The sequence below is a fragment of the Hylobates moloch genome, unplaced genomic scaffold, assembly GCF_009828535.3.
Source record: "Hylobates moloch isolate HMO894 unplaced genomic scaffold, HMol_V3 SCAFFOLD_5, whole genome shotgun sequence".
NCBI lineage: Eukaryota > Metazoa > Chordata > Mammalia > Primates > Hylobatidae > Hylobates > Hylobates moloch.
Genome location: NW_026652280.1, coordinates 98,810,105 through 98,828,115, shown reverse-complemented (window position 1 = coordinate 98,828,115; position 18,011 = coordinate 98,810,105). Strand labels below are relative to the sequence as shown.

At 52.2% G+C, this 18,011-nt stretch overlaps 1 protein-coding gene across 4 annotated transcripts in view; it reads right to left on the bottom strand.

Moving 5' to 3' along the window:
* MIR9-1HG (MIR9-1 host gene) overlaps positions 1-17,626 on the bottom strand; it is a 33,074-nt gene extending 15,448 nt beyond the window's left edge. For 2 of the 4 annotated variants that reach the window (XM_058439168.1, XM_058439169.1), the window contains exons 1-5: positions 14,763-17,626; positions 10,630-10,720; positions 9,979-10,151; positions 7,391-7,465; positions 7,035-7,125 (exon numbers count right to left, since the gene is read on the bottom strand). In XM_058439168.1, the coding sequence (XP_058295151.1) occupies positions 7,035-7,125; positions 7,391-7,465; positions 9,979-10,151; positions 10,630-10,720; positions 14,763-15,020 (688 nt within the window). In that variant the 5' untranslated portion in view covers positions 15,021-17,626. The remainder of the gene's footprint in view (positions 1-7,034; positions 7,126-7,390; positions 7,466-9,978; positions 10,152-10,629; positions 10,721-14,762) is intronic. The other 2 variants (XM_032154172.3, XM_032154176.2) reach the window with 2 other exon arrangements.
* Between the last annotated feature and the right edge of the window lie 385 nt (positions 17,627-18,011).

Here is an 18,011-nt window from a genome sequence, read left to right as displayed (position 1 = left end):
TCTTTTAGGAAAGGCCCTGATTAATCTCTCTAACTCTTTGCTTTCTCTGGGCAGCATAGATACTAAGCTACAAATTCCTTTGTGTTTGAGATCCTCAGAGCTTCTCGAGGCCATTTGTTCTTGGAGATGATTTCCAAGAGTGAAGATGGATTGGGAAGGTTGGGTGTCCTAAAAGGCTCCAACTCAGCCCCTCTGGTCAGTAATGACAAAGCAGCATAAGGATCTTTTAAAGAGATTGGCCTCAGGTCCTGAGTCGGAAGGAGGAAGGCGAACGGAAATGGAACCGAGATTGCCCTGCACTCCACTGCCCCAGAACCCAGACTGGGCAAAAGGTTCTTCTGCCACCCTGTTTACATTTTTGAGCAACCCTCCCACCCTCAGCACCTTCAGTTGTAGCTCCTATTTTCACGTAGACGCCCTCATCTTCCAACCAAACAGGATAGCCCTACATGGCTTTAAGGAGCCGACTTAAGCAAAGACCAGTGTTCTCAGGTGACTTCCTCCAAACTCCCCCACCCAACCATAGCTGTGGACAGCCTGTGGGAAACCGTTCACCAGCTCCCGCTGGAGAGAGAGGACTGGGCCGGGAGGCGGAATAACCCTGCAGCTAGATTTCAACTGATTTCTCCCTTGGATCAGCTTCCCAAGCAGTGACCCAGACTGCCAGAAAAGGCCTCATCCTGAGCAGGGACCACCAGAGGGCACCACAATGAGGCTTCCTTGCTACCCCCCGCGACTCTGCTGGGGGAAAAATATGGCACCTGGCTGAAGTGAAATGGGACTGTGACTCCTACCTGTGCCGACTGGGGTGCTGAGGGGGTGAAATGTCGCCCGAACCAGTGAGGTCTCTCTCCTCCTCTTGTATCCTCTGGTGCTGGTCAGTCCTCGCGGCTCTAGCCCCTCGCTCAAGCCTCCCCCTCCCGCCTGTGAGACCGGCTTTCCCCGGGCGCCTCTGCGCAGTGTATGGGGTTATTTTTACTTTCGGTTATCTAGCTTTATGAAGACTCCACACCACTCATACAGCTAGATAACCAAAGATAACAACCAACCCCGCCTCCTGGCTGCTGTTGCCGCCTCTTCCACGCAGCCTCCCGGCCGCCGCCGCCGCCAGCACCTCCGCAGCTTCCCGGTCGCCCGTCAGCGGGAGTAGGAGGGAAGGGACACGAGTGGAGTTAAGGGGAAGAGTGAAGACAGAAATGAAGTCCAAGACAAAACAACAAAAACCTCAGACACGGAGATACAGACACGACAGAGACCGAAAAAGGCGTGGAAAGGACGCAATGACCGGTGGCGTCGAAGTCGGGGAGTTGACCCCGACCCAGACCCAAAAAGCTTCTGGTGCCCCATTTCCCGCTCTCCCATTCGGGCCAGGAGCAGGAGTTCCGCTGGTCCCAGGTGGAAGGGACGCGCGGGCTTTTCGTGCCACCCGGGAAGACCGCAGCGACCCAGGCAGAGGCCTCCCCAGCCTCGCCGGGTCTCCACTGCCCTCCTCTGGAAGATCGAGGGCGCATCCGACAGCCAGAGCCCTGCCTTCGGCGGAGCCCGAGCCTGGCGCGGGATGGAAATGGGGAGCCGCGGGGCCGGCCCGGCCACGTCGCCAACTCAGAAGGGCGTTGGAAGCGAAGCGGAGCCCTTGTGGGGGAAAGAGCTGGATCCAAGAGGCCGACTAAAAGGGGAAATGGGCAGCCAAACCCTGGAGGTAAAAACCCCAGAGGTGTCCTAATAGGAAGCAGGGAAATCCCGGCAACCCAAAGAGAGAGGAAAGGCTGTGGGGGACGGGTGGGGGCGACCCAGAGACTCCCAAGCGAGTCTCTCGAGGAGAGAAGGAAACAGCAGAGACCCCACCCGGGAAGAGATCCGGGAGAGTACCCATGAGAGGGGCGGAGGGGAGGAAAGCAGAGGGTGACAGGGCAGGTGACCAGAGTCCCAGGCCCTGCAGAGCCCCGGATAAACGGCTTTGTGCAAAGAGGACCAGAGATCACCCAGGGTTGTGAAAATGGCCGGGGGTTCGAGGCGAGCGGTGCCCTAGGGGTGGGAAGGGGGTGCGATCAGGAATGGGAAACGGCAGCCCCGAAGTGGCGGACGCGCGGGCACGCCGGATTCCGAGGCGCTCGCCCACCTCGTGCCCCACGCTGGCCAGGCCACTTACATCGAGCCCAGGGTGCCCATCCGTGCTCTCCCTCGCGGTCCTCCCGGCCAGTTCCCGCCCGTGGAGCGCCAGGGCCCTGAGTTCCAGATGCCGGGGCTCAGCGGGCGCCGGACAGAGGAGACTGCCCTGCTGTTAGCCTCCGCCGAGCCTAGGCGAGCAAGGTGGAGCGGGTCTCACCTCCTCGCTCCCTCCTCTGCCTCTGCCGCGGCTCTGGCCCCGGCGCGCTCCGGCTCCGGACTTTTCATTCATCCTTTCACACTCCCTCCCCAGGCCATCCTCTGATTGGCTCTACCGCTTCTGACGTCACCGGCTCGTTCCCCGCCGGCCCCGCCCCTCCCCCTTCCCCAGCCGGCCGGGAAGCGCAATTGGGGCGCCCCTCCCCCCTGGAGAATGGGGATCGGAGGACTACTACGTCTCTGTGCTGATTCTCAGCCTCTTGCTGCCTCACTCACCCTCGAGACCCGCCTGCCACCTCCAATCCATTGCCATTTGTGGTTTTGATCTCCAACCTCACTCATTTTGTAGGTTCTACATTTTCCATTTTGGCCCTAGGTATGCTGCACCAACACCAGGGCACAAAGGTGGAAAAGAGGTCAGGTGAAAGCCCCTCAGAAAGAACCAGATGACTGCAGACTCTACTCCTACAGCCTTCTCCCATCAGAATATTCTTTGTGCTTCTCGGGTTCTGATTCTTAGCAGACTGATCCGAACCTTTTAGAAAGGGCAGGAACCTGTCTGGCTGGTTTTCAACCCAAAACAATGAGGGAAAGATCCTGGAAATTTGGGATTCCTACAGGGAGATGCAGGGGTTGAGCGGTGCTGAGCATCCTTTTCTGCCTTGCAGAAACTGGAATATCTCTTGAATGTGTTCGCAGCTCCAAAGTTACAGGTAGGGGAGGCTGGGGTGAGGATTCCAACTGGCATCAGCCGGGACAAGACCCACAGATTTTCATCCAGCCATGGAGGCCCTTGCTAGCGCCTTCTTGCCCTTCCCCAACATGGTGAGACTCTGACCTCTAGCCCGTGGTCCAGCTCCAGGTGTCTGGAGAGCTGGGGTTATGGGAGGAGGATCGCCCTGCAGCAAGGTTCCGTCTGGGACTTTGCCGACCTGGCTCCTTATCTGGCCCAGCACGACATTCCTGGCTCGGCCTCTGCGCTGGGAATCAGGGCTGAATAATGCCTAGTCTCAACCTTGAGAGGTATATACTCGGAGGCAGGCAGGATCCGAATCCCGCTGCCCAGTAGAGCTGGAAGAACGAGCTGTGGGCCCTTACCTGAGCTCTGCCAGGGAGCAGTTCGAATTCCTGGTCCGAAGCCACCCCACCCTTCTACTCACTCTACTCTCCACTGCCTTACTAAAAAAAAAAACTATGACTCACATACCTGGAGCCTGTCAGCCAGATTAACCTGGGCCAGCTCCTATAACCAGGGATCCTTGAACACTAGGCCACCAGGAGCGTGCTCCAGGGGATGACCAGTTTTGTCATCAGGCCCCATCAGATTGTTTTATCTGCCTGTCTGCACAGCCCAGGACAAAGCCAAGCCTGAAAGCTGTTCTTGGCTAGATGCAAGCCTGTGGGCAGTGGGTTTAATTCGGTGCTTTCCCCAAAGATTGGAGAATGTCTGAATAATCGCTTCCACTGATGTTGGCAACATGACTGCAGGGTGGGGGGCAGTTTGGAATAAGATAAAGCCTGTGAGCCAGGTGTTTCTCTACCAGGATGATAATATGGGGCTGAAGAAAACAATCTAATTTCCCAGGTCTCAGGGTGCTCACAAGGCTGGGTTTGGCATAGCTTTTTCCTTCTGTCAGTCGCTACAGGGTCTCAAGGCCCTTACCCAAGGGAAGGGCTTTCTAGACGCTTCCACAATGTCAATTTTTTCACCCTCCAGAACAGGGAACACACCAGCCAATGAAGAGGGGGGAAGGAAAGAGACAGAGATGGTGTCCACTCCCTATTTTGTTTCCTCCTGCCCCCTCCCAGGTGCCCCTACAGCTTAGAATGAAGCACTCGGGGAGCAGAGCATTGGGGTCCTCCCTGTCTCTGCAGTACAGTTGCGAGAAAACCCAGAACCCCTCTCAAATATTCTCACAGATAGACCTGCCTCCTGGTGTGCTGCTAAAGGCATTCCCTAAATGCACACCCCATCCGCCCTGGAAAAACTATAGGTTTTCCAGCCATTCCCCTCTGTGACTATAAATCCCCTCAAAGATTTCTCATGAAACCACACCATACCCATTTCTAGGATCCCCAATACCCTCCAGACATTCCAGCAATTCTAGCTAGGGCCTATACTTCTCCAAACATACTACCAACTGCCCCTACAAATATCTCCCCATTTGCCCTCCCACAAGATCCCTGAAAAGCACCTTAAGCAAACCTTCCTCCCTATCCATCCTCCCCTCACCAGCACCTGGGAGGCTGGGGCCAGTGAGGAAGAGTGGGCTGTTCTGCTAGCTAAAACTCTCCCCTTTCTCCTCTGTTACCAATTTCCAACCAAGTCCTCTGCCCTCTGTGGGGCCCAAGCTTATCACCACAACCCCTTATCCTGGCCTGGGCTGACCAAACAGTGCCGCAAGAGGCAACTGGAATCAGCATGAACCTCCCTTCTCTTTCGGCCACTGCTGTATTTTTATTGGAGTGGGGAGATAACAGAAAGGTGGGTTTTTTTTGGCCATTGGAGGCTCCCCCTCTCCACCTCTATTGGTCAAATTCAGACTCAGCTGGACTTCCTAAAAAACCAAGGTCAAGAGGGAAATTGGTATATTTAGATGTCTTCTGAAAATATATCTAAATTTCTCCAAATAGCTTGATAAAGAGCAATATCCCTCTGCCTCTTAATGAGGCTTTGGGTTCTTCATAGGTAATTCAGCCTAAACAGAGTGTCCAAATACAAGGAGGAGAGACCCCCAACAAAGGAAAATGGAGATTAGTCTAAATTGTCCTGGCACTACCCACATAGAATCCCCATTTCTGTCAAGGTTGCTGATGAAGTAATTTTTTGTTTGGTTTTGTCTGGGTGTGGTTGACAACCCAGTCTCCCACCACCCCTGCTCAAGGATAAAGGTGAGTAGGGCATCTGTCTTTATTCCAATGGAGAAAGAGCTATCAGCCATGAAAGAAGCAGAAAACTCCCCGCCATCATGTTAACTGGAATTGGTTTGTATACCATTGTTCCAGTTTCAAAAAAGAAACTACTTGGAGGGTGGAAAATGAGACAGTCTCTCCAGAGCAGGGGCAATTTCACACATACCCTTGTCCATGGTAGCTAACACTATGCTTAAAGCATAGTGGGTGCCCAGTAATTGATCAATTAATAGAGATCTGTGTACCGTGAGTATGTCTGCAAGTCTGCATTTGCCATCAGGTAGATTAAGGGCATTACGGATGGGGAGTGAGGGTCTTGGTAAGTTGTGTGTTCTGTGGGATCTGTGGGGGAGGTGGAGGGGAGAGTTGTGTCTATTGTGTTGTGGGTTCGTGACTATTTGATCACTCCTTTGACCAGAGGAGACCCTTCTACTAATTAGATACAGCAGGCCTATAAGATTATAACAGCTGGAGTAAAATGGGTGCATTAGGTGCCCTTTGGGCTTGGCCCACCAGCTTCAGTATCCCTGAGAAGGTCTCAGTTGGAGTAGTCCCCTGATTCCAGCATACTGCACAGTCAGCTGGAGTGTTCTGTAGAGCGATGGACTGCAGACCCCACCCTGAGTTCTTCCAGAGAATTTCTAGGGGGCTGTGGGGAGAGCACATCGATTCCCTGGTGCTGATGTGAGTCTGTAAGTGTCTTGATTAGTCTAGGAGCCGGTATTTTTTGCCAGCGCCCGTCCCCACCCCCATCCCTTATAGCCCTGATGCCCACCTATTGTCTCTGTGCCTGAAGAGGCCCATGTAGAGAAAAACGTGGCCCGAATTATGCTCTCTGGATGCAGCTCTTGGATGGATCTTTATAATTCAGGTTCCAGAATACATTTTGGCAGTCAAGCACTTTCTTGAAATAATCAGGTAATTAAATAAAAAGCATATATTTTTTCTATGTTCCAATTACCAGGTTAATTTGTCTTGAAGACACAGATGAAAGCTGCATTGGGGAGAGGGTGGATTCAGATATTTATTTCTTATAAAAGCATCATTATGAACAATATCATACATTTTTTTGCTATAGATATCTGCATTGTCTATGGAATAGTCACAAATAAAAGCAAGAATTAGCAATAAAAAATACTGAGGCTGTGTGAAAATATATATATATATATATAAAATATCTATTCATGTGGGCAGAAAAGGTAGGAGGTATGGAGAAATAATCTGGAGGATATCGTCCCTAAGGATGTCACACTTCTTCCCCATGAGAGTGGTATGTTCCTCCTATTGAGGGGCCAGCTTGAGAATTCCTTGGGCCTGTGTAAGTACTGCCTTCCTTGCCTGCTCCCAGTTCTATTCTTGAGCCCACACGTTACTCGCTTGCCTGAGAATCTTATGTGTCTGGGAGGTAAGAACAAGGTGGTAGAGATGGTAGAGGGTTGGCTGGTTCATCCAGACTGAGTCCTTTCTACAAGACCCTCAACCATCAGCAAATGGCCTCCTTAAGGGGCATAAGCATGAGTATGCAAGGGTGCTGCGCATCACACACACACACACACGCACACACATACACATACATACATGCACACATACACACACGCACATGTGCACACACACACACGTGCACACATACTCAGACTTATCAACTCAGACCAATGCAATGACAAATCCATAGATACTCCCAGCAGTACCACCTCCCAATGCTTGCAGCTGTATACCCTGGCATACATACCCACTCAGAGTTATTTAAGCTCCTTGGATCCCCATTTACCATAACCCATGCTCCTCTTCTTTCTCACCTCTGTCACCCAGGTACAAGTATCTCTGTTCCTTTCTCCAACCAATCATCTCCCCCAAGGTCAATTGGCCTCCAATTCTGCCCTCAGGAGCCTATGGGAGAAGGGGAAAGAGTTCCCTGTATCCCCAGTGCCTTTCCTCTCTATCACAGAACTGGAAGCCGGGTGGCCTATCATTGACTATGTAGGTCTTTCTACAATTGGAGTAGACCAAAACCAGGGGCCGAAAGCTGGAAGAGACAGGGAGAGGGGTAGAGGGGTACAGAGAACAGGAGAAAACATAAGTGAGAGAGGGCCAGTTTTCCTTTTCTTCCCCCACCCACTCCACCATCAGAAACAATAAATAAGAAAATAAATACCCCAAAAGCCATAGGTGGCCACCTACGATGACACCAGAAAACAAATGAGGCTGCTTCTTCTTGGATGCCCAGCTCCTGTCAAGGAGGAGAATGCAAAGGTTAAAGTCCTTTGAGAAGAAGTCCAGCCTTCTTTCCCTGATGACCCCCAGCCTTCCTATCACTCTCTCAGCCACTCCTTTTCTCCTAGTCCTGCATCTTCAGGACCTGGATAGACTATGTTCCCCTCTTCAATCGCCAGGCTTGAGGCTGCACAGGGGGATAATGAGAAAAGCCTAGACATGCAGGCATGGCCTCCGGCCTGGGCCTCTCAGCTCCATCTCGCCTGGGCAACTCTAACCCAGCCTTATCCTCACAACCTCTCTCATCTCCATCCAAAACCTTTGGGCCCAGGGGTTTGGCCCTGTTCAAACAGCCTGTGGAGATCTTAGACTTAAATCTAAGGAAGTGTTCTCCTGCCCAATGGACATTATCTCCTTACAGATTCCTGCTGCCTGGGGTCTATGGGAGAGCATGCTTAGGATAGAATGAAAGAGCTAGGGTTAGGGATATATTTTTGTCTGTCTACATCTAACGCAGTGTAAACTGTAAAGTGTTATGCACATTTATGATATTCTCAATCATGTTATCTCTCTAGCTTTCTCCACTCATCTCTGTCATGACCTATCTACTTATCACCTATCCAAGTATATCTCTCAGGATCTTGTAGTGATCAATTTTCTCCCTCTCTTTTTCATACACGCAAAAGGTGTGAAGACAAAGCATTTATTTTTTATTAGTGTTGGGTATGAACCCAGTCTCAGTACTTTATAGTCTTATCTTCCCAGAATTTGGCTTTCAGGTTAAATTATGATTTGGGGGAGTGGCTTGTATACCGCAGGTGACCTAGCTCCTAAAATACTGTGATGAGTATTTTTACACTTATATGTGTGTGTGTGTTTGTGTGTGGGTTGGGGTAAGCTGGTGAATTCTTCCATCTCAAACTCAATTCCACAACTAATTTTTTAAGTCAGGAAGATAACCTACCTAAACTTAGGAAATCAGAAAAAAGGGGAGCTGGGGAGCAAGGACAAGCCTTACATCCAAGCCTGATTTCTAGGAGGGGTGCTTTGAATGCCCCCTCCCCACTTCTAACACTCACAGATACTCACTTGACTCCCAGCCTCAGCTCTGCCAGCCCATCCATTTCATAAAGGGATGTCTCAGTCTGAAATTATCTTCATACCAAAGAAGGGGCTACCCCCACCCCACACCAATTTGCTGACATGCTAGAAAGCAGACATAAGGACAGTTAGGGGGCCTCTGGCTCCTTCCTCCACCCTAATCAATGAGAGTTCTGGGGTCCCTGGGGCAGTTATTCCCTTCATCACTGATCTCTGCCCTGCCACCCCCCGACAAAGCATGCACAATGCCTAAGGGAGCAGGGTGATGAAGAACACAGCCCAGCAGGCATGGAACATGTGTGTGCACGTATGATGGCTGGCAGCCTTAGCCTCGCCCAACAATCTGGCCTCTGGGGTTCCAGGAATAGTCTGCTCCGCTCCAGCCTCCACTCACTACCCCAAAATGGCCCCAATCTTGTCTCCCAGAAAGCACAGTGTGGGTGGGGGACTAGGGGCAGGAAAAGTGCCTTCTTTCTATATCTCCTGGCCTTCCGTAGGAAAACACACACACACACAGACACATGCACAAAAACAAACAAACAAACAAACAAACAAAAAACCCTCCATTAGATGGGTGTGAAGAGGGCTGGGGTAGGGTTCTCTCCCCTTCTAGAACCTAAGCATTTTCCCTGACACCTCACTTGCCTTTAGGTTCCACTCAGCCCCTTTCCCACCTGCCAGCTCATAGAAAAGGGGGGAAGGGGGGTTAAATTAATCTAAATCCTATAAAATGTTTTTGGATTTTTCCCAATTCTGGTCTCCACCTTTCTTTCATCAGGGGACATCTGGCTCCTTTCCCCCCATACCCAAGTCCCTCAGACTTTGTCCTCCCCTAAAAGCTGAAGTCTCTAGGTCAGAAAGGAGTAAGAGCCAGATCGAGGAAACAAGGTCAGGAGTCCAAATACAGAAGCATTTTTTCCCTTCCTTCCCATCTCCACTACAGTTTCCTTCCTGCCTCTCCTCTGGTACAAGCATTAAGATGTTGGCCATGTCTGGTGGAGAGAAGGGAGGGGCAGATTAATAGGATCAGTAGCACCGTGACCCTAAAGCCCCCCCACAATCCCATTGACAAACTTAGTGAGCTGTCTCCAGCCTGCATGGGCTGGGGGAAGGAGGGGAACCAGGAGCCACTCTGGGGCGGGCGGGCAGAGCCACTGTCTTGGGCTCAGCGATAGGTGCCCAGGAGGCTGGAGGTGAGAGCCCTGCTGCCAACTCCACCTCTACACACATGCCTCATCCATTTTGGGGACCCCCCTAAATCTTTTATCAGCCTTTTCTTTCTGTGATGATTTTGCACTAGCCTCCATTAGCCAGTAGGGAAAGTAGGAAGGTTAGGGCGTCCTGACTGATTTTAGGGGATCTCTTCCCACTCCCAGCCTAGATGTCTGAGGGGGCTGGGATCCTCCCTGGACCCGAATGGGCACTTACCAGGCTTCTGTGAGGAGGAGAGACTGTTCGGGTGGCCCCTGCGGCTGGACTGCCTCTCTCCCCCCAGCTCCTAGCCTCTTGTGGAGTGGAGGATGCAGCTCCGATGACGTAGCATCTATCTATCCATTCAGGAATTTCGCTTGCCTCTCTCTTTCTTTCTCTTGCTGCTCTCCCTGGAAAGGCAGCAAAAAGGGGGTACTGCCCCTCTCTGGAGACACTACCACCACCACCACCAAAATAACAGCCTACTCTGACGAAGCCCCTCCTTCCTCCTTCCAATGCCTGTGTGGGCAGGGGTCTTTGTCACCTCCACTCTGCTTGCAACCTCCCCTACTGCCTTTTCTAACCTGAGGCAGGAAGAAGGGGCTAAGGGAAGCTATTGTTCCTCCAGGCCACCCTCCTCCCCAAGGCAAGCAAGAGAAAGGGTGTGACGGAAAGACTCGGTCCCTAGTCTGTGAGTTTTAATTTGCTTTGGAACTTGAGAGAGTGATTAAGTGGTGTGTGGAGGGTGAGGCGCTGAGCTGATGAAGAGTCATGGGAAGGTGACACAGTTTGCCATTTGAAGGCTCAGGGCATTCCAGGCCCCCCTTCCCAGGCCTCCCCTCAACTCCTATCCCGGTCAGCTTAACTAATCACAAATCCAGATCTTACTTTTGAAGGAGACAGTGACAGTAGGAAGATGAAGGCTTAGAGCTGGAGGGGGGCGCATCTTGCGGGGAGATGAAGGCCAGCACTTGGAAGTCTAGACAAGAGAAGAGAAGGGGTGGGACCACAGAGTCAAAGTGGGAGATAAATTATCTTTTTCCTAGAGGAGGGAGAGCAATTTGGGGGTTGGTTTCCAGGGCTGGGGTCCCAATATTTGGTGGAAGCTGAGGCCCAGAATGGTACAATGGTTGGGTCTCTTTTCTCTCTCTAACCCCCACCCTCAGCCCCTCCCTTTTTCTCCCTCCCACTCTTCCTGGTCTGCATGGGAACTCGGTCTGAGCTCGACGTGACAGACAGCAGGCCTGCATGCTAATGAAGTTTGTCTCAAGTTCATTGTCAAAGCCCCCCCTTCCCCACGGCCCCCTCCCCTCCTCTCTCATACACAAATCTCCCTCCAACTTTTGTCCCACAGACCTGGAGGCCACTTGAGTCTCTGCTGGCTCCCCTCTCTCACCCTCCCCCACTGCTTTCAGTCTCCTCTCTCCTCACCACCTCCCTCAACTGGGGGCGGGAGGCTCTCTTCTCCCTGGTGCCTTCCCAGCCACCTTCTGGCCTGGCGATCCCTAAGCTCTGAATGAGGGATTCTGAGGGCTAAGGTCAGAGTCTATAGACCGGGTCCTTCTTTCCCCACCTCAAAGCAGGGAGACTTTAGAGGGGTGAGAGAAGGCAACAGACTCTCCCCACTCAATGTTCTCTGCCCCCCAATTCTCAGTCCTGTCCTGGCCCAGTCCCCCAATTCCAGCCCCGCTTCCCCTCCCCCATTCCTCCCATTATGATTATTTTGCTCTCCCCTTGATTACATCTGCTTCACTAGCTCAGAAATAAAGATCCTTTGAGACTAATTTTGCACCCCCCCATCTCCCCACCCCTTCCCTCCCCCTTCTCTCTAGACCAGGGCTCCCGTTAGCTCCTTTCTCACCGGCTGGAAGACATTGAGTTCCTTGTCTAGGGAGCTGGGGGGTTGATGGGAGGGGGTGCCAGTGGAATGGGGGGGGTCTCTCCAACTCTGGGACGTGTCCAGCAATCCAAACCTGTCCTTCTTTTGTTCCTACAAATCTCTTCATACTGTCACCACCCTCTGGAGCCTGCCTTTCTCCCAGTAACCAGGGGATAAGGGAGGAAGGGGAGGAGGATCCTGAACTCACCCCACCCCTCAATTCCAGGGAAAGGAGGGAGGGGGAGAAAAGGGAGAAAAAAATTTAAATCCCCCCCTCATTAGCCAGAAAGGAAGCGAAAGGGGATAATTATAATTAAAAGCAGACAGCTGTGGATTGCATCTTTTATGTTCCTCCAAGCTTCCTCCCCACTTCTGCCACCATCACCCAAAAATTTGCACAGCCCCCTGTGTATCTTCCCCCTGGTTTCCTTCGAGTGGTGAGTGTGCCAGGAGACTGAGGCATGAGGAGCAGGTTTGGGGAAGAGGACTCCACTTCCTCTCCCGTAGGCAGCGCCTTCTGAAACAACTCAGTAGGCCTAAGAGATGGGGGCTTCCTGTTCCTACCCACCAGCCTGTACCCCAAGGTGTAGGATTGTAGGAGGTGGGGGAATCCAGGTGATAATAACTAATTCAATAATTTGGGGAAGTCTGATATTCCTAAAAATAGCCACAATATTCATAATGAAATTAATACTAAGAATTAAGTAAAACCTAGAATGTTTTCTCATTCAGGCATGTCTTCCCTCCTCCAAAGTAGCTTCAAAACACAAGAGGGGTAGCTGAACGTCTGAAGAGCTGGGATCTGTAAGGGAGTGTGTTCTAACAAAGAGAGGCTCATAGGTTTAGAGTGTACATAAAATGCGCACATATACATACATATACTCCATGATTTTGGGGGTAGTGTTGCTAGGCCTAGCTCTGCTATCCTATGTATTTATAGAACTTGATCATAGGCCAGAACAGCAGGGTAATTATAGCATTATTAGCATATATGCAAATCAGGTAACCTATATACGCTGAATGGAGACAGATTATTATTTATTTCTCTCCCCCTTTCTCCTTCCCTGGTATCAGCTCTGGCTCCTCAGAGCTGCACACCAGCAATTATCTGACATTATAAGAGGGGGTTGTAGCCCTGGAGGAGGGGGCTGAGGGGAGTAGGACAGAAAAAAAAACCTAGGGGCGGGAGGGTTTTATCTCATTTTACTCAATGTTATTCTGGGAAGAGTGGGGAGGAGCTCAGTGAGAAGCCTTTGAATTAACAAAGGCTAATTCCAGCCGGGGGCGGGGGGGCGGGCAGGAGGGGAGAGACAGAGACCTGAAAACAGAGACAGATGAAGCCAGAAAAGCTTCGAAGCAATGACAGAGACAAGAGGGACAGAACTGCAGCTCACAGAGAGTGGGGGAGCCAGAGATAGAGTCACAAACTCACATAGAGCACATAGAGTGAGGCACAGAGAATTCAGGTCTGGCAAGAAAACAAGGAGCTGTTTATTTGGAGTTGGAAGGGATGAGCTCTCCAGGTTTATTCGGCAAGGGGCCAGGATGGGGGCCACCCCATGTTGGTTTAGAGGCTGAGTCTGAGTCTTAATCCAGAGCCCATTCCATATTATCAAATCCTTTCTCCTTTTCCCACCACCTAGTAAATGGCCATGGGACCCGAAGCAGTGGCTTTTGGTGCGTTCACGCATTCATTCCAACCAACACGTGATGAGCAGAAACCACATGGACATGGTCCGACTCTGGACCCTCCTTTCTCCCACCAGGATTGAGCCGCAAGCCCCTCCTCTTCCTTCCAGGTTAAGCTACCTTCCGTAGGTTCATTCTTAGGCTCCGCAGCCAGATCGCCACAGGGTGCCTCGGTATCTAAGGAGTCGCTTCAGTGCCTACCTTTTCCTACTCCATCCCTCTCTTACTTAGACGTTATTTATACCAGATCCGTGGTTGGGAAGCGAAGACCTTCACAGTTTTCCCTCTATATTGTCCTAGGGACTTGCCTCCACTGAGTTGGATACCTTTTCCTCTGCCTGGCTGGGTGGAATTCTGCTGGCCCTTGGCACCAATGAGGCACTGGGGTTCCAGCACTCCACCATATCCTTCTGTCACTCCACTCCCCAGGTGGATTAACGGTGTATGTCTGTTTGACTGACCCCAAAACTAGATAGATACTGGAGATACCAGCATCTCCATCAAGTTTCAAATGTCTCTCTCCACATCCCTGCTTGCAACGCAGCTATCTAGCTACCTCTTTCTCAAAAAAGGCTTTGCCCATCTGAGCCAAACTTCAAAGAAGGCAATATTGGGGGGAGGTAGGATTATTGAAACTGTGGCAGTGTCCAGGGACTCTGAGTGGCGTAATGAAGAAGGGTCCCAGAAAGAAATAAAGAGATAGACACCCAAAGAGTCAGTGGCTAAAAGACTAAAAGGAAACAAGCTTCAAGTCTATACTTGGATTTTTATCCAAAAATGGAAATTTGCTGTCATGTATATCTATATAGACCATCAAGATGGATGGGCTTTATCACTAATGACCTCTGCATCCATGACATGCTTTTGTATTTATATTTGCTCCTAGGTCTGACTGCTTCTTGTTCTTTCTGGCCATGTCTTACGGAATAGTAAAAGAGCTGAAGAGATAGGGAGAGAAAGACAAATTGAGCACAGAAAGAAACTGAGAGGAGCAGAGACTTAGAGATGGAGACCTGTAAGAGTGAAAGAGAAAGGTGCTGAGAGTCACCAGAAACCTGGTCAAGGATAGGGCAGACACAGAGACTGAAAGCCAACCCCAGGGGCCAAGCTTTCCATTCTCCATCCCAAGTTAGAGACCTGGTATATGGCCCTCCCTCCTGCCTGCTTCTCCCCCAGGCTCCGCCAAGAAATTGGCAAATATATTTGCAACTTCACCAGGCACATTTCTCTGCAAGTGTCATAGTATAATACTCTGGAGTCATTTGGACAATGGATGGGCTTCTCCCTGGGCTGCCCCATAGAGACCTCTCCCCACTCATCCTGGCCTTCTAGGATGAGGCTCACCCAGCATTTCTCTTTTGACCTATGTACTTTCCTACTTCTGCAGCTCTCCTGTATAAAAATTAAGCTCCAATCCTATGGAACTCTGTGTGTGCACAAAAATATCTCTTACCCTGATATTTTCTCCTACAAAATTCATCTCCCTGGCAATCCAGTTGGATATCTGTGGCCACACATTGTCTGCGTCTTGCCGGGCTTGGTTGTTGGGACCTATCTGTGTGTACCACAAACAGGTTAGTGTTTTTACCCAGCATAGTCTGTGCACACAAATACCTGCCTGCAGACAGGCTCCATCATCCACCATGCAGGCCTGGCCACCACTTTTACTGCTGCTGTGGCTGACAGCATCTTCCAGAAATTCTGAGGACATAGCCCAGACAGCCCTTTACCACGGGGTTCCCCTTTAAAACTACCCAAATCCCCCATTTTGGTGGCTTGATTACATTTCAGGTACATATAGTTCTCCCATAATCCAGCCTCACCACAATGCTCTCATAGCACCAAATGACCCCCTCTGCCCTGGAAGGGAGACCAGACTTCACCACAGACACATAGGCTAGTGTTCCAGCTTGATAACGGTACCCATGAGCTGGAAAGAGATTTTCAACTTTACATCTCCTTAGGTGCAGATTGGTATCTGTATTTGTACACACGTGACATTTATTCCTAGAACCATATACATCTCTTCTGCTTGTTTTCACATAAATAATGGTCTCTATGTGGGTACTGGCCAAATCCTAGCACCGCGTATGATGCATGTGGCACGGAACACATACTGGCACATGTATGGCATGTCTGCTTCATACTCTGTACCGTGGTGCCATTTCTTGGTGCAGTACTGGTATCTGCTTCAAATAGGGTTCTCTAGGTCTGATGCTCATTTCTGGGGCTCAGGCTCTTAGATTTTGGCTGCATCCCTCAGCTAAACAAGCAGCCAGTGTGGGAGCCCTGGCAACCTCAGTCCAGGCAGAGGTACTGAACTCTGGGGGGCTGTATTTATAGTTGCTAGGTTACTGCTGTGCCCGCTGGTGAGACCAGGCAGGTCCCCTTCCAGCTGCCCAACACTGGCCAGGAGTCACCACCTTGATAGGCTGAGTTAGGGTTAAAACATCCCGGGGTGGCAGAGAGTTGGCAAGTAGGCTTACGTGTCTGTGTGTAGTGTCTACCTGCAATGTGCAGTCATATGTGTGCGGTTCTCGTGTATGTGTCCCGTGATCATGTGTATGTCCACAGTCTGTGTTTTGTATGTGTGTGGTTTGGGGCTGCGTGTGTGTGTGTGTGTGTGTGTGTGTGATATTTGTTATGCGTGTTTGTCAGTGTGTGCAGGGTGTGCCTGCGCCCTTGAGTTGGCGGTGAGGCTCACGGGTAACTCGGTGGGTGTCTGTGTGGTTCTTGCACGATGGCCTGCAGGCCCCTGAGTCTCAGTGAGCGTGGGCCTGAGGCCTCCGTGTGAACTGCAGGTCTGGGCCCTCTGGTGTGCCCCAGGGCCAGGCCAAAACCAGGCTGGAACCCGCAGGCAGGGCCCCTGCGGCGCCTCTGCCTGCTCTCTGCGCTCTTGCCGGCGGCAGCGATTCGGACTCCCGCTTTCGACAAAGTCTCAGCTCCGCAGCGGCACCGGGCGCGGACTCGCTGGGCGCGCGGACCGAACTCCGGGTGGAACCAGGACCCTCGCGCCCTCGCCCGGGCTGGACCACTGCGGGCACCGCTGACGCCAGCCGCAGGGCCGTGGGTGCGCGGGGAAGAGGAAGCGAAAGCGCGGGCTCCGGAGCTGAGGCGAGAAGTGAGCAGAAAGAGAAAAGAGAATCCATCGGAAACAGATAAAGGAAAAACAAAACCCACTTGAAAAGAAATAAAACGTTACAACAAAAAGGATAAAGTAACGCTAAATGAAATAAAAAGGAGACATACTAAAGACGTTAAAGTTGTTAAACTAAGTGATAGAAAAGGCGAAGAAACAACAGGGCTAGGAAAGGGCTCCGAGGCGCCCGCAGGGAAGGGGGCCCTAGACGGGGCGACGCGGCTTTTGGGAGCCTCCGGCCGCGGGCGCGGCGGGGTCGGGCGGGTGCGCAGCGCCCGGGCCTCCTCTGCGCGCTGCCGGCCGCCGGCACCCGGCTCGGGCGAAGAGCCGGCTGGACGGTCAGCCAGCCCCACCCACCGAGAGCCGCGGGAGCCCGAGGGCCGGGAGCTGTGGGACTTCTTCGCTGCCACCTCTGCCGCCCGCCGAACCCGGCCCCAGGAAATCCTCCTAGCCGCCGCCTCTCAGCGCCGGGTCTCCCCAAGCGTGTGCTCTCGGCTGCGAGGCCCTGCATGCGCAGTGTCTGGGTTCGCGGCGTCAAGCGGAGCCTCGGTCCAGGCTGGGCAGCCGAGAGCGCGGGTCCTGCTGAATGCGGTCCGCTCCCAGCTCGCCGTTCGGGACCCCAGCCTGGGGGAAAGCGGACAGCGTCCCTCTCCGCGCAAACTCCACGCGGCAGCCTGGTCTGGGATGTGGGGCCAGGGGGCTGAATAATTAACAACCAGGAGAAGCCGGGGCGAGGGGGAAGCCTGGCAAGCCAGGGAGAGGGAAGATGAGACAGAGACATAGAGAGACAGGGACAGAGAGAGACAGAGAGGGTGCTAAGAGCGAGGCGGGCGAGAGAGGAAGAAGGGCTGGGGAGAAGGAAAAATGAGATAAATAAAGGAAAAAAGAGAAGCGAAGGGCGGTGGGAGAGGCAGCCGGGCCTCTCTGGGAGCTTAGCCAGAGGCGCCCGTACCCCCCTCCCCTGCGCGGCTGCTGGGAGCCGCTCCGCTTCCCTTTTCTTTCCAAGCTGCGGAATTCTGTCCCTAGACGCTACGTTCCCAGTAGAGGGTACGGCCAGGATCCAAAGATGCCGACCGTGGCTGTGGCTCTCTGGGAAGCAGGCAAAGGGGATGGAGAATCTGTGGGCTATAGAGAAGCTGTCACATTGTAGGGCACAGAAAAAGGGCCTCCGAGAAGGGTCCAGCCAGCAGACCCCCACCCCCCACCCCCCAACCCCCGGATCCAGGGCTGCTTCTGGGATCACATTAGGGAGAGGCTGGCCCGGTTCAGAGCTCGCCCATCCTAAACAAGATAATAAATAATTCCCCGCTGGCCTCAGTGTGGGAGAAATCAAACAACCAGAACAAATACCTCCCACAGCCTCCCTGCCCACCCCCCGCCGCCCTCATCCCCGGACAGGTGGAGAAAGGGCTGCTATGACCAGCTTTGTGGCCTTGGTCAAGTCACTTCTTCCATCCCTTTTTGCCTTTATAAACGGAGAGCCTGGGGCTGGAAGCCATGGAAGTCCCTCCAGTGGAAAGATGGTCAGAGCTAGGAATGAATGGGAAGTAGGAGTCACTCCAA